Source organism: Nymphalis io, chromosome 6 (genome assembly GCF_905147045.1).
Source record: "Nymphalis io chromosome 6, ilAglIoxx1.1, whole genome shotgun sequence".
Lineage (NCBI taxonomy): Eukaryota > Metazoa > Arthropoda > Insecta > Lepidoptera > Nymphalidae > Nymphalis > Nymphalis io.
Genome location: NC_065893.1, coordinates 2,868,849 through 2,883,826, shown reverse-complemented (window position 1 = coordinate 2,883,826; position 14,978 = coordinate 2,868,849). Strand labels below are relative to the sequence as shown.

The 14,978-nt window shown below is 31.9% G+C and overlaps 1 protein-coding gene across 13 annotated transcripts in view; it reads right to left on the bottom strand.

The window, feature by feature from the left end:
- LOC126769110 (calcium-activated potassium channel slowpoke) overlaps positions 1-14,978 on the bottom strand; it is a 65,421-nt gene that overhangs the window by 19,414 nt on the left and 31,029 nt on the right. For all 13 annotated transcript variants that reach the window (XM_050487672.1, XM_050487664.1, XM_050487661.1 and 10 more), the window contains exons 2-6: positions 3,623-3,684; positions 2,988-3,084; positions 2,003-2,114; positions 934-1,085; positions 452-619 (exon numbers count right to left, since the gene is read on the bottom strand). In XM_050487672.1, the coding sequence (XP_050343629.1) occupies positions 452-619; positions 934-1,085; positions 2,003-2,114; positions 2,988-3,084; positions 3,623-3,684 (591 nt within the window). The remainder of the gene's footprint in view (positions 1-451; positions 620-933; positions 1,086-2,002; positions 2,115-2,987; positions 3,085-3,622; positions 3,685-14,978) is intronic.

Sequence of the window (14,978 nt, the reverse complement as noted above, 5' to 3'; positions counted from 1 at the left end):
GAAAGCGGGAAGTTAGAAGGTTGCACATTTAACGGCGACCACCGATAAGACGGGCTGTTGCGGCCTCGTCTCTCAGCCGAGTTACTTGACATGCTCTAGTGAGTGCACTAATCAGGCTTACGGTCATTCAACGAGCTGTGCGTTAAACCAGTAAGTATAGATCTCTACCAAGTCCCATGTGAGCTATTATGGTAATCTTATGAAAGAATCATTATATTTCCTTTTGCTTTGTTATTCAGAAGGGCTGAATGCAAGGAATCGCAAGCGTAGCGCGGTACGATATATAAACCTTGTCTCGTCCTAGGATGCGAAACATTTACCATCGGAAGGCTTAAACAACTTTTGACTTGCACCTCCTTGCAATATTTAACTTAAAGAAATTTTGTGAATTCAAATTTAATTAGAATAAATATTTATCTGTTAGTAAATAAACAAAGGGAATGAAACTTACCAAGCCGACGAGGAGAAAAAAAACCAAAAATGTTCTGCCAAGTACAGTGTGGCAGAACACATCACCGTAACCTACAGTGGACATTGTGACTATTAGAAAGTACACACACGTCCAGTAAGACAATGATTGTGCATTGTCGAAGTCTAATGGATCGCCAGAGTTTTCCAACTGTAACAAAAAATATATATATCTTCTTGTTTTTAATTATATACATACGATAAAAGTGATAAGTGCGTGTCATTATAAAGATTTTGAGATCAACAATATTTTTTTAATATTGTCCATTTTTATATTTGGGCACGTAATATCACCCTGAAAAGATATTAGTGAGACTTGTTTATGAACAGCATATATATATTTTAAGGGCCAAAACATGAATATCATCCATCGTCTAGGCGAACGAAAACGCTGGCATAACGTGCTGACTCAAATTATTCATATTTGATCAAAAGTATTATATATTATACGATAAATCAACTTACTAAATGAATAATGCCGGCTGCTGTGAGCCATACCGATATAAAGATAGAAACTAATTGCGCCAAACGAATTGAGCTCGATGTCTTTAATATATTGAGGTACTGCAAAATATCGGGCACGGTCATTAAGCGTAGAGCTCGGAGAAACCTTAGCCCTGAAATAAACGTTGATTATTTAGAACGGAACGGAATCCTGGCATTTGATAAAACAACAAATGACAAATTTCCATTTTACAGACATGTTTTTCATCCTCATACGAACTACTAGTTTTATAAAATAATAACAACAGATAAATTTTAATTTTATAAAATACTATTTTACTAACAATTGATTTAATATTTATAATGGTAACCTAAATTCGGTTAGAACACACATACATACATATATATGTATATTTTTTAATTATACTTTAAAATTGAGCGTTTTTTTTTTTTTTTTTTTATATCGCGGGGAGGGCAAATGACTCTACTCCACCTGATGGTAAGTGGTAGTAGAGTCCAAACGCGACGACGGACAGTACAGACGGGAAAAACGTTCTGCACTAGCCGCCTTCGCCTTGCCGGCCCGCAAGATGCCTCTTCACGCCTCGTTTGAAGGAACCCGGGTTGTAAGAGGAGGGGAATACGTATTATGCAAAGTAAAATATCTGCAAATTGCTTGTAATTTTTTTTTGTCAAATATTAGGGAAACGTATAAAATAAAACCAAAAATATATCATTTATTCCAGAAATCCCTCAAAAATATCACATAATATTTTATTCAACTACCTTACAAAGTCAAAATTATTTCAGATAATCAGTTAACAGCCTGTGAATGTCCCACTGCTGTCCTAAGGCATCCTCTCCCTTTTTAAGGAGAGGGTTTAGAGCTTATTCAGTATAATCATTATGATGAAATATTTAAATTCTAAAAATCATTGAATAAAGCGAATCAAACGTTGACTAAAAGCAACAAAACCATTCGATATGAACGAAAAAGACTCATATAAATGCGAAATTAACTATGTTGTCTGACATATATGACTCGAAATATACTTATTGCTTGATAAACAAGAAAAAATAAACATCTTACCAATCCACGTTCTATCCAAGTATATTGATACAAAGGATGGGGGTATCGTGAAATAATCTACAAATGAATACATCTCGAGCATGAACCATAATTTGTCACTAGCTGCTATAAACTGAAAAAGAAAAACATGTATTAGAATCTATATATAAATAGGCAAGGAATAAACAGTGGCTTTCTCTCCTCCTTTTGTCAACCAAGTCTCTTTTTTTTGTTGTTTGATAGCTATTGACCAGTTTAGTGTAATTAATATATAAATAAAAATAAGTTTAAAAAACAATTAATTTTTTTTTATTATATAGAATGGCGGACGAGCCAATGATATACCTAATCGTAAATGGTCACCACCGCCCATAGACATTGGCGATATGGTAATATTTATTTATTTATTTTGAAAAATTTATACATATCATAAACAATATATACGATAGTAACTACAATAGTATTATACTGTGTCCTAGTTACTTGCGCATACTAAGAAATATTCTTACATTGCCATCGACTATGACGAGCAATTTTCTTTTTTTTTTGACGAGTTAATATTTGTTGGTGTTTGGATTTTGTGACCTTTTGTTCGATTGAATGAGTAATCATTGTATTGATTATTTAGTTACAATTGACCGCCGCATATCCTTAGCCATAGGTAATAATATAGAAGTACCTATTGACTTTGAACACGTGCTTTTGATGTATAACTTGAAAAAAATTAACAACAAAATATAAAGTGCGATTTTACCAAGTCTCGTTTACTATTCAACAGGAAAAGCAAGTTAAACGTAACCGCATCGTCGTCGGAAATCAAATAGAGGATGTGTGCGATATTCCGATCCTATTGTGAACGGATTCCTTATATTGAGAAAATCAATCGCATCCGTGAAGGATATATCTTGTTAACGAGTAATGAAAATTGTTACTAACGATGTGTTTTCTTTTTGTATTATAATGGCGATCGTGAAAATTTATGCACCACGATCACTTTCCCACTTACTCGTATAAAAAAGTAGACCATAAAAAATATGTTAAAGGCAAGGTCGATCTGCTGGGTAATATTGTCGCTCCATTTCTGGCATCGCTCCACCTCCTCACTAGAAAAGAAAAATTCGATTGCATCATGAACAAAGTGAATCGGACGACATACACACATAAGCTTCTAATACAGACATCAGCTGCATGGTTCGTTGGATACTAGTCAAGACCAGTATAAGAGCCGTTACCCACGAAGCATCGGTAGCTGAACCATTTGATCACAACATCAACTATATACGACACTAACATACATTGCAATTCGATGGCTTAACTAACGTTTAGCTTTCAATTTACAAAGTGTAATACGGTTTTATAATACACATAAAGCGTTACTATTGAGTGCACATATATATACAAGCATACAAGTATAATAATATAAACAGACTTTAGTTCTCGTCGATAAATCTTGGCATATCTTGACTAATATCAACAGAAGCCTGATACAGAAGCTAACATTTACTATATCCAGCCAAACATTTGATCACATTGATTTGTTGGGACTCACGTATTCCTTATGAATTCAGCATTATAAGATACGTAATAATTAATATTTTAGCTACAATTTGCAACTAATCTAGCTTTAGGAATGTTGATTACCTGGACGCGTCGATGAAGTAGATGATGAGCGATGCTATACTCAGAATGAACACCAACACTACCTGAAACAAGATATAAAACAAATTATAGTAAAAGTGGTAAATAACTCGGAAATAGAAAAGGAAGACTGCCCAGAGTTGGGTTTGAGCAAATCATTCCCCTTTTATTAATTATGTAAATCATCTGTCTGCTCTGTTCTCCTGGATTGATCACCATAGCTTCTGAAACTTGATGGTGCTGGTGCTAATTTGACCGTGATTATCGTTTATGATAAGCGAACAATTTGTACAGTATCATTTCATCTATAAAATATATTTAAAATTTTAATATCTTACAATATATTATGTTTAAAAGTAAATGATGATTTATATAAAAAATTTAAATGAAAATGTTTGAAATTTTTGTAATCATTATTAATGTGTGTTAAGTTTGAACATCGTGAGGAAACCTGCATGTGTCTAATTTCATTAAAATTATGCCACATGTGTATTCTACCAACCCAGCAGCGTGGTGGAATAAGCTCCAAACCTTGTCCTCAAAAGGGAGAGGAGGCCTTAGCACAGTAGTGGGATATTAACAGGCTGTTACTGTTGAAAAATGATTCACACTCACAACAAACTAGCGATAAAACCAAAAAAAAAAAAAAAATGGGCGAATTTCGAGGGAACCTGGTATTAGAGATACATGATGTAATATATAAGTTACAATCCTTTAATGTCATTCTGCTGAGCAAAGATCTACTCTCCTAAAAGAAGAAATGGGAGCTTATTCTGTCACGATGCTCTAGTGCGAGTTGATGGTTATCGTGTGGCAGATTTCATCCGACACATGTAGGTTTCCTCATGATATTTTCTTGCAACGAACACGAGTTGCATATTAAGCACATATTAAAAGTGTCCCTGTCCAAACAGCAGGCACAATAGTTAAACATGACTCATATTTGACTCATGGGGCAGGGAATGGTTACGCACATAAAAAAAACTGAGCATGAATTTGTAATAATGTTGCATAAATTGAAGTCGTTATTTTGGATTTTGCGATATGATTCACCGACCTCATTGTTTTATTTTATGCATATAATCATTCATTAAATATGATATGGTTTCATAAGTTATTAAAACTTAATGTTCCTTCAATAGTAGTAGTTAAAAACAAATTCTAGACCTGTTTCTGACGTTTTAGTAATAGCCAAGTCTTTGAAGTTTTCAACCAGTTCTATATAATTAGATAAATCTTGGTATTTAAATAGGTGTAAAAAAACCTCTTTATAAAAAATAAGTAATACATTTCAATTTAAAGGAATATTAAAAGTACATGGAACATTTGAGATTATTTTTATCTGGTAACATTCTGATATGTTTTTTAAATGTGCAAAAAATATTGGATTACTATCGTATATCTTTTCTATCAAAGGACACGGAATCATTGCTGTCTCTTTTTGACGTTTGGAATTGGCAACGAAATAATTCTGGAGAGTTAATCGAAAATTCCAAAAATTATATGGTCTTGTATGTACAGATTATTGATTATTTTAATATATTTTTTTAGGAAGAGTACATATATTCTTTTGTCCGAGCCTACCTCTACCTTTCTTCTTGTCATTACCTGGCTTCGCCATGTGTATGGCGTTAAGAATACTTTTCCTTAGTCCTATCAGTTAAGTAATCAAGGCATTCGCTATGGAAAAAAAGTATTAAAACCCGGCTTGAAAAAATATTAATTTATCAAATAAGCTGCAAAGAGTAGATCTATTCTATGATAACAAACTCATATAAAATAACTAGTTTTCGCCCGCGTCTTCACCCGCGCGTGAGTATCAGTGAGATACGAAGTAAATTCCTACAGGATAGAATTTAACCCCTTGTCCACATTATTTAACCTGTATAATTGTTGTGTGTTATTTAAAAACAGCAATTATAAGAATTTCAATTTTCAATTAAATTAATCAAAAGTATTAATTAACGCTTGTTTATGCACACGTACAAAAATACGTTAAAACATTGACACATAATGAGCTAAATAATATATATAATAATAATATCCTGGGACATTATTCACACACGGCCATCTGATCCCAAACTAAGCAGAGCTTGTACTATGGAAACCAGACAACTGATATACTACATATACAATTTCACTTTTGTAAATACATAATTATATTGATAATTACACCCAGATTCAGGACAAACAGACATGTTCATGCACACAAATGTCTGTTCTGGGTGGGAATCGAATCCATAACCTTCAGCGTAAAATCTACCAACCACGCCAACCAGCCCGTTTATATATATAACAAATACATACTTTTAGTTTAACGAAGAACGATTGACAAACAGAGAAGACTGTTCGTCTTTGTCTATTTATGTATAGATTCTTTGAATTTTGCAACGTTTATATCTTGGGGTGACGATATTGGTATATTTTTTTTCCTCCATTGCTAATGTCATAGTGTAAATTAGACCAATGAGGTTTAATAGGTTTAATAATAAATTGCAATTGCGTTAGCGCTATAGTATTCTGACACATTTGATGACTTCATAAGTGATAATTAATATTCATAAAGCCACTTATTATTCGCTGTGTACCTGTAATGTGATCATGATATCATCCGATGATAGTGCTTGAAGTAATATTCTAATTTTGTTTTAAAGCTGCAGTCGTATTAAGTGATAAATCGTCGTTTTTTATATATTTAAATGTTTTATATATGTTTTTTATGAAAAAGTGAAAAATGCATAAAACAAGAAGCTAACCCAATCACCACTAAGCCATATTTATAGGTAAAGAAGTAAATATATAGTTACACTAGCTCACTGATCCTTCAAACAGGAACAACAGAAACATTATGGCTTAGCGGCAGAGCAATTGGAGTGTGATCCACGCAAACGGCCTTTCAATAAAACCTCGATACGGCGAAAATAAAAAAAATTAAAGTATTTCAATAGACATTAACCGTGACGTCATTTAAATGAAATTATTTTTATTCAAATAAACTTTTACAAGTAAGTAGATGAATGAATGTAGATTCTATGGAGAAGAAGGGGCAAGAAACTCAGCAATTAAAGCCGATATCGGATGTATTTATTATGATAGTAAGATAATTTTCAAAACGTTTTGATTGCCCATATAAAATTGAAAATCTTACAAGTTATTGAATAATTTTGATATATATTGTCGGGTTGAATGTATTTTTAATTACATTAAAAAAACTCGCAGCCGTGCCAATGTTATAGATTTAATCACAAACGAGGTCATGGCACTAATGACGAGCGGGTGACGATAAAATCAATCAGTCTGTGTCAATCACTTTTGACCAGGGAGCGATATTTTTACTTAAAAATAATGAAAAAAATGAACGAACTCTTAAATTTCGAACAGTAGCACCCAATTAAGTCAATATACAGTTCAAAAAACGTTGTAAAGCGGGTGAAAAGTAATACATCGATTTCTCTCTTTCTGTCATAAGCAATTTTTCATTGAAAGAATAAGACAAACTATTGTGTAACTATACAAAGTTATATTAAATTCATTTAGTTATTTAATTACTATAAAATTTCGTTATATAATTACTATTTTTACTCATTTCAATTATGATATCTCTAATAGGATTTTTATTATAACAATGACATTAACTTATAATTTAATTATACCATTTAAAAAAAAACTTATATTTTTTATGTTTAATTTATGAATCTGGAAGTGTACTATGTACACTTTAATTTTTTTTTAATTTAATTGACGTGCATATTAGATATATTATTATTGTTTTATAAGTTCATTTGTAAATGCCTTATATGTATGTCGTAAGTATGCTTTTACAAATAAATAAATAATTGCATACAGCAAAACTTTACAGAGTTTAATATCAATTTTCGTGGCAATCGGACAAACGGTTTATTTATTTATTTTGGACAGTAGATACATTTGATAGACAGTTAAATAAAGGTTGAAAAGATTTTTTAGACAAATTTTCTACTAAATATAGGTTAAAAAATCATTCGTAAAAGCGTCACATTATAAATAGACATTAAATAAAGTTAATCGTTAACAATTAAAAGTCCATATACATTAACATCATTAAAATTATTAAAAATATTGTGAATTTATTATTAAATTTACGAACGAATATTCATATAAACTTACGTATAACTTTAGAGAAAAAAAAATAGAGAACAAAAGAAAAACAAAAGACAATTTTAGAGAATAAAAAAAAATGTCACAATTATATATAATTAGTCAATAATAATTCGAAGTCCTAAAACCAAAATCCAATTCTAAATATCGCATCAATATCGCTAATAATATGTCTCCGTTTTATTTAGGAGTTATTAGGATCCTCTGTAATCTAAGAGCAAAGTGGCTGTTGTATCTTTGTTCCTTATGACTCATGCATATAAAACGCAATTAGCTTGGATTACATACATATATTCAAATTTATTCATTGCACTAATGACAATATAAGGACTTTATATTTATTTTGATTGGAATGTGTACGCGTGATGGAGCAATAATGTTAAATCTTACTTTGGAGCTGAACATTGATATTCGAAGAATAGGCCAAAAATTATAAAACTAGAATTCAGAGTAAAAATAATAATAATAATATCCTGGGACATTATTCACACACGGCCATCTGATTCCAAGCTTGTACTATGGAAGCCAGACAACTGATATACTACATATATTGCTTTTCTTTTGTAAATACATACTTTTATAGATAATTACATCTACACTAAGGACAAACAGACCTGTTCATGCACACAAGTGTCTGTTCGGCGTGAAAGGCAAGTATCTACCAACAACGTCAAAATTGTTGTATATAAGCACTAATTTTCGTCAGACAGACAAAATTAGTTTTACATTTATAATATTAGTATATAGCTGTTTTATAATAATGAAATTCAAAACCAATCAACAGTTACACCTAAAAAAAAATACTACCGAAGTTGGTTTCATTCACAAAAACTACAATTGAGCATTCATTGTGCCAACTTAAAATGTCTGGGGAGAAAAAAGTTAGCAACTGCACCCACTTAGACAAGAGCCGCCCACTTGGCAAGCCTCCGATACCATCTTAGCTAATGGCCGCAAAAACTCTGTTCTCTCTCTCCATATTTTCATTTGCAATAAATCAAGCATTCACGACGACAAATTGAGAAAAAAGTTTTTGATTTACTGCCGCTAAAAATTTCATTGATACGATAGAAATTACATAGTCAACATTCACGATTTCAGGTTTTATTGGGTACGGAGTTATTTCAATTACATTTTAGCTGTTATTTGCTTTCAGTAATTTTATATGAAGAGAAAGAAATGCAGTAGATTTCGTTTCCTAAGCACAGTTTAAATATTTATTCAACAGCTAATGAAAATATTATAGAGGCAAAATTTAACTAACAAAACAATAATCTTTATGGTTACTCTATAAGGAATAGCATAAATACAGCAGTTATAAAACAGTTTCTGAAACATCTGATCAAAGTCACATTAACAAATGCGCTTTAATGTATCTGATCAGTAACAGCCTGTTAATGTCCCACTGCTGGGCTAAGGCCTCCTCTCCCTTTTCGAGGAGAAGGTTTGGAGCTTATTCCACCACGCTGCTCCAATGCGGGTTGGTAGAATACACATGTGGCAGAATTTCAATGAAATTAGACACATGCAGGTTTCCTCACGATGTTTTCCTTCACCGTCAAGCACGAGATGAATTATAAACACAAATTAAGCACATGAATATTTAGTGGTGTTTCTGGGTTTGAACACACGATCATCGGTTAAGATTCACTCGTTCTAACCACTAGGCCATCTTGCAACTGCGCTTTAATATATCCGATCATTCGATTCGAATAAGCACGCAGTCATGTAAGTAAAACAAACTTTGATATTTGTTCAGAAATTGGAGTTGAATCTTTTAGGTAAAAAACGATGATTTCGAAAACATCTGGTTAATTTAATAGATGTTTATGAGAAAATGGCATTTCATACAGAACCTTTCAAGAAATTGCTTTTATAGCATAAAATATTATACAACTTCTAAAAGGAAATAAAAGAGTGTCGAGTCTTGCTTACACCATTTTTGATTTCGTAAACTTTACAATAATTTGCAGAATTTCATATATTTTCTATTTAAATAACTTTGTTATGCACACGACATTTGTTTCGTTTTTTAATACTACATTGAGTAAGTTCCGTATGTTTGAAAAGCCAGCTTATATGTTTCACATATTCTAGATATATAGTCAGGCACTTTCCAAGCGAATGCTGCCAAATTATAAAAGTTACATAATACAACAGGTACAACCATATACCATATTTTAGTTCAATTTACTTTTCTTTATAATTTATAGATTAAAAAATATAAAGATTAAAAAAAATTACAAAACATGGATACAAACTAATTTTGAGTAGCATAAAACTTTGCCGGCCTGACCGCTGCGTAGCCTCTTCCAGACAACCAACGGTGTAAGGAATAACGGTGTATGTAATAATATTAAATAAAATAACATAAATCTATAAAAATAATATACACAACCATCAATTAATAAATTATATTATCAATACATAATAACATTACGAGCATATAATATAAATACGATAATAAATAATATTAAAATTAGTTGATCTTGCTTAATTTTTCTTAGAAAATAAAATATTTTTTGAATTCAAGAAAAGTGAACCAAATTTATTGTAGTAAGACATATTTTATTAGTTAGACTATTTATCCACAGACTGCTATAAAATTATTGAATTGCATATTTTCTTTGTAGGCAGATGTAATAAAACGCCATATATTTTATATAAAAATTTCCATTCAGGCCCTTATAAAAATAAATTTATCCATGCAAACGAATGCACAAATAACACATAATAATACTGAATAATATACATGTATAAATGAACAAGCTCGACTTGTTTGTGAATAGATTCCTTATCACGTTTCACTTAGATAATGAAAAATACATTCAATTTACAAAAGAGCTTATCCGACGGTGGTGGTGGACTTTTGCAAACACATCTAAAGAAATAATATGATCTTGAGCAGACTTCATTTATTTCCATTAGATTTAATCGTTTCGTTCATGAAGAACTTTTATTATATTAATTCGCGTACACATGCATCGAAGAATCCAATTATCTTGATCCAATTATGCAGAGGCGCATACTGGCATCTTACAAGGCCGTAGCCTTGACTTGAAGGGTTGATTTGTCATCATATGGGTGTAAACATTAAGTGTGTAAGCCTTTCAATTTACCCTCTCTTTATTTACTTAATCCTCTATCATTTGTAGTTGGGTGGCGCTGATGCAATTTATAAGTCATTAGACATAAGACTCATTACAGATTTGCAGTGCTATTTTATCTATCTATATATCTGATGGTACCTAACACCATCTCACACGGGTAGAGCTACGGGCGAAAACTAGTATAATATAATTATAGCTTATTACGTCTATGGAAAAATTCTCGATAGCCTATATTGGTCTAATATACATGTCATAGTACATTTTTTATTATTTTTGAATAAATGAAAAAAAAAAGCCATTACAAGCTTTATCTCGATTATCGGTACTTTTAGCTCAATTTATTTATCATAGTGTATTTATTATAAACCTTTAGCGCGGCATAATTTTCAAATAGTCCATCTCGTTAAGTAGAAAAAAACACAAATAAGTTTGAAGTGTAAATTTTCGTTTGAGAACTAAAGAGAGGAAATTCAATCGTTCTACCTAGATTTGAATTCACTATATATGAACATTCAGTAACAGAAATAGCCTATTAATGTCCCACTGCTGAGCTAAAGCCTCTTCTCCCTTCTGAGGAGATGGTTTGGAGCTTATTCCACCACGCTGCTCCAATGCGGGTTGGTAGAATACACATGTAACAGAATTTACACCAACTGTGGGTAAGCACCACTGAATTTTCATGTGCTTAATGTGTGTTATGAACATCAATATCTAAATACAATAATTTAAATCAAAACATTTAAATATCATACAATAAAAGATTGCATTTTTATTTCAATATAAAACATAAATAAGTAAATACATTTCTGAAAGTAATAAAATTAACTTTTGCTGTTGACATAAAATTTTATGCAAAATATTTTAAATGGCAAAAACAGCTTTCAACTAATGGCAGTTTAAGAGTTAAGATGCGTTATAACTGCAATAAATTGTTGCTTCTGAACACGGAATAACATTTTCACGGGCAATTAAATAAATACGCGCACTTTTATTTCATTACAGTTTCAGGTATTTGAATTAAGCTTTACGAGGAATTATATAATGTATTCATATTGTCACAAATTTAATAGTTTTTACCATTAAATTTTAAAACTTAACTAAAAAATGTATGATTTTGATGACGATATTTCATTCATAATGTAACTCTTGGGTTAGTGGCTTGTTTATATAACTGCATATTGATATTTTATTATTAATTAAAATAGGTCGGCGGACTGGCAAATAGGCAACCTGGTGGTTATTGATCACCGTCTATAGACATTGGCACTTTAAGAAATATTAATCAATCACATCGCCAATGCACCAAACACCTTGGGAACTAAGATTTTTGGGACATTTTTACCAAAAAAATTTCTACCGACAAATCACTTAATCGCAGCCGTGTCGAAACGTAATCGTTGCCGTTTAGCCTTTTCCGTATATTACTAACACAACGATCCAGATTCAGATTCGGTCGAATAGAATCGGGAATGTACCCTAACAGTTATAAATTAATAGAATTGATCCCCAGTTACGATTTAACTGAGGTTACTTTGTGAGGAGTAGAACGTTTGTAATCGTTATAAATTAGTAAAATTTTTCTCCTGAGTTCTATCTAATTATATGGAAGCATTTTATTTTACGAATCATGTTTTTATTTGTTTTTCCTATTTTTATAGGTTAATGTTAAAACATTTTCTATCAGTAATCCTTAGGAAGTGCTTAGGACTATACAAGAATATAATTCGCGTTCGCATGTTTGCATTACCTTTCCAAGCACGATAGTATTGATGACGCGTTTGCACAAAATAACTCAAACAGCATTATTATGTTTATATGTATGAATTAATCACAAATTATGGCATTATATAAGTAGGAAAATTGAGTCGTACCCACAGTGTACGACAATGCCAAGGCAAGCACCACTGAATTTTCATGTGCTTAATTTGTGATTATAATTCATCTCGTGTTTTACGGTGAAGGAAAACATCGTAAGGAAACCTGCATGTGTCTAATTTTACTGAATTTCTGCCACATGTGTATTCCACCAACCCGCATTGGAGCAGCGTGGTGGAATAAGCTCTGTATCTTCTCCTCAAAAAGGTAGAAGAGGCCTTTAGCCCAGCAATGGAACATGCACTGGCTGTTACGGTTACGGTATGAATTAAATAAAAAAGATGCATCTTCGTTGCCCGTTCATATTTTATGCTCTCAGCAGCATAATACACTTTTTACTTCAATAGCTTTGTGAATAATCAAATATTTTGGAATATTGAAGTCGTATTCGGTCAAATATAAAGATATCGTTACGAACGTGCTAACCGAAGTGAAATGCCGCCTTTAATGGAATGGCTAAACATGTTCTAAATTATTTTAAGCCTATTCTAAAGCTAGAAGAAGTAGAGATAAGCAAATAGTTTTTTATGAATATATCTTTAATTTTATACAACACTATTTCACTTAATTTCTTGTATCCACTTTAATTTTACTTCCAAATATGGCGCCGATTTTACCAATTTTCAAAACGTAAATTTTTCATGAATCCATGATGAATATTTTAGATATCGCACAATGATGTTAAATCAATTTACGATTAAAGTTGTTTATTTATATTTATTTCTCTTTTCATTGGAGTAGGTCTATGTTACGCCGTCACGGTAGCATACGCAAGCGATCTCGTGGCGCTCCTCGCCAAGATGGAAAGGGTACCGCTTTTTTAGTGGGTATTCCAATGTTCAGGGCACACTCGGTGCCTTGGACACCGGCGAGCCCCACATACTCCCCCCACTGTTCTTGTAGGGGAAACGCGTAACGCGTTTTTCTAGCGTTAAAAAATACCTATGTTATGCAATGCAATTAAATTTCAATAAACTTCTATATTCAAAGGTCAGTATTCTTCTAGAAAACTCTCAGACGTATGTATGTAATGCGTTTTATAAATATGCGTTCTATAAGCTAATGGTGGAATGGAGTTAATTAATTTTATTGACTCGGCATTGTCATACACTGTGGGTACGATTCAATTTTCCTACTTATATAATGCCATAATTTTTCGAGATGAACCAAATATAAAGCTAGAAAGTAATATTCAGTAAATATAAGCTGCATTGTTGTTGTGTGTTGTGTCGAGTCGGCTTAAAAATCACCAATTTGTGAGTGATTATTTTCGTTTACGAGAATGGACGATAAAACGCAGAAATCGTAATAAAATTTTATCGAATATAAATTCGTGTTTGAATAAACAACGATGCAAATTAAAGGTAAAATTATAGATCACTGAATATTCATTTTTATTACATACGAAATAAAACAAATATTATGAGTTGTTATCTTGTTATTAAATATGAAATTTTTTATGACTTTAAATATAAGCAAATGGTGCTTAGTAATTTATAAACATTTTTATATTTAGATCTAAATCATGTTATGTTTTGTTTTTGGCTTTTCGTAGAAGTTGAAATAGCCGACTAGTTCAAATCCAGGCAAACACCACTGAATTTCCATGCGCTTAATTTGTATTTAAAATTAAATTCGTGCTCGGCGGTGATGGAAATCATCGTGAGGAAACCTGCACGCGGAAGTTGAAAATCTGCGATGTATATCCAAGCCGCAACGGGTAAGTTAAGCTTCAAGCCTTGTCAAAAACTGTTGGGATTGCCGCGCTTTTGTAGTGCATCACTGATGATTGCTGAAGCCCGTGTTGGTGACTTCTATGCCGTCATTAGAAAGAGAGCAGCGTCTATAACGGCTAGGTCGCGCGGAGTTTTTAACGGTATCCTGAATACATTGATGCTGAAAATGGCTAATCCATTTATTAAACATTGGGGGGAACTTCATGTATCAACTCGTTGTTTTAGACCCCTTATGTATGCTAATAATAGTTAATATATCTACTAACATAGTTTTTAAGCTTGTAACTAACACTATGTATATTTATCTGTAAATAAACATTTATTATTATTATTAAAAAGCCTCAGCTAAGCAGTGGGATGGTTAGGCAGTAACTACTATATAGCTGATGCTATTTATATTCTAATTACTATTGTAAGGAAATGTGTAACATTTTAATTAAAATATTAAGTTATATTCAGTTTAACCGTCGGTTTGTTAAAGTTGTATGCGTAAGCGATTAC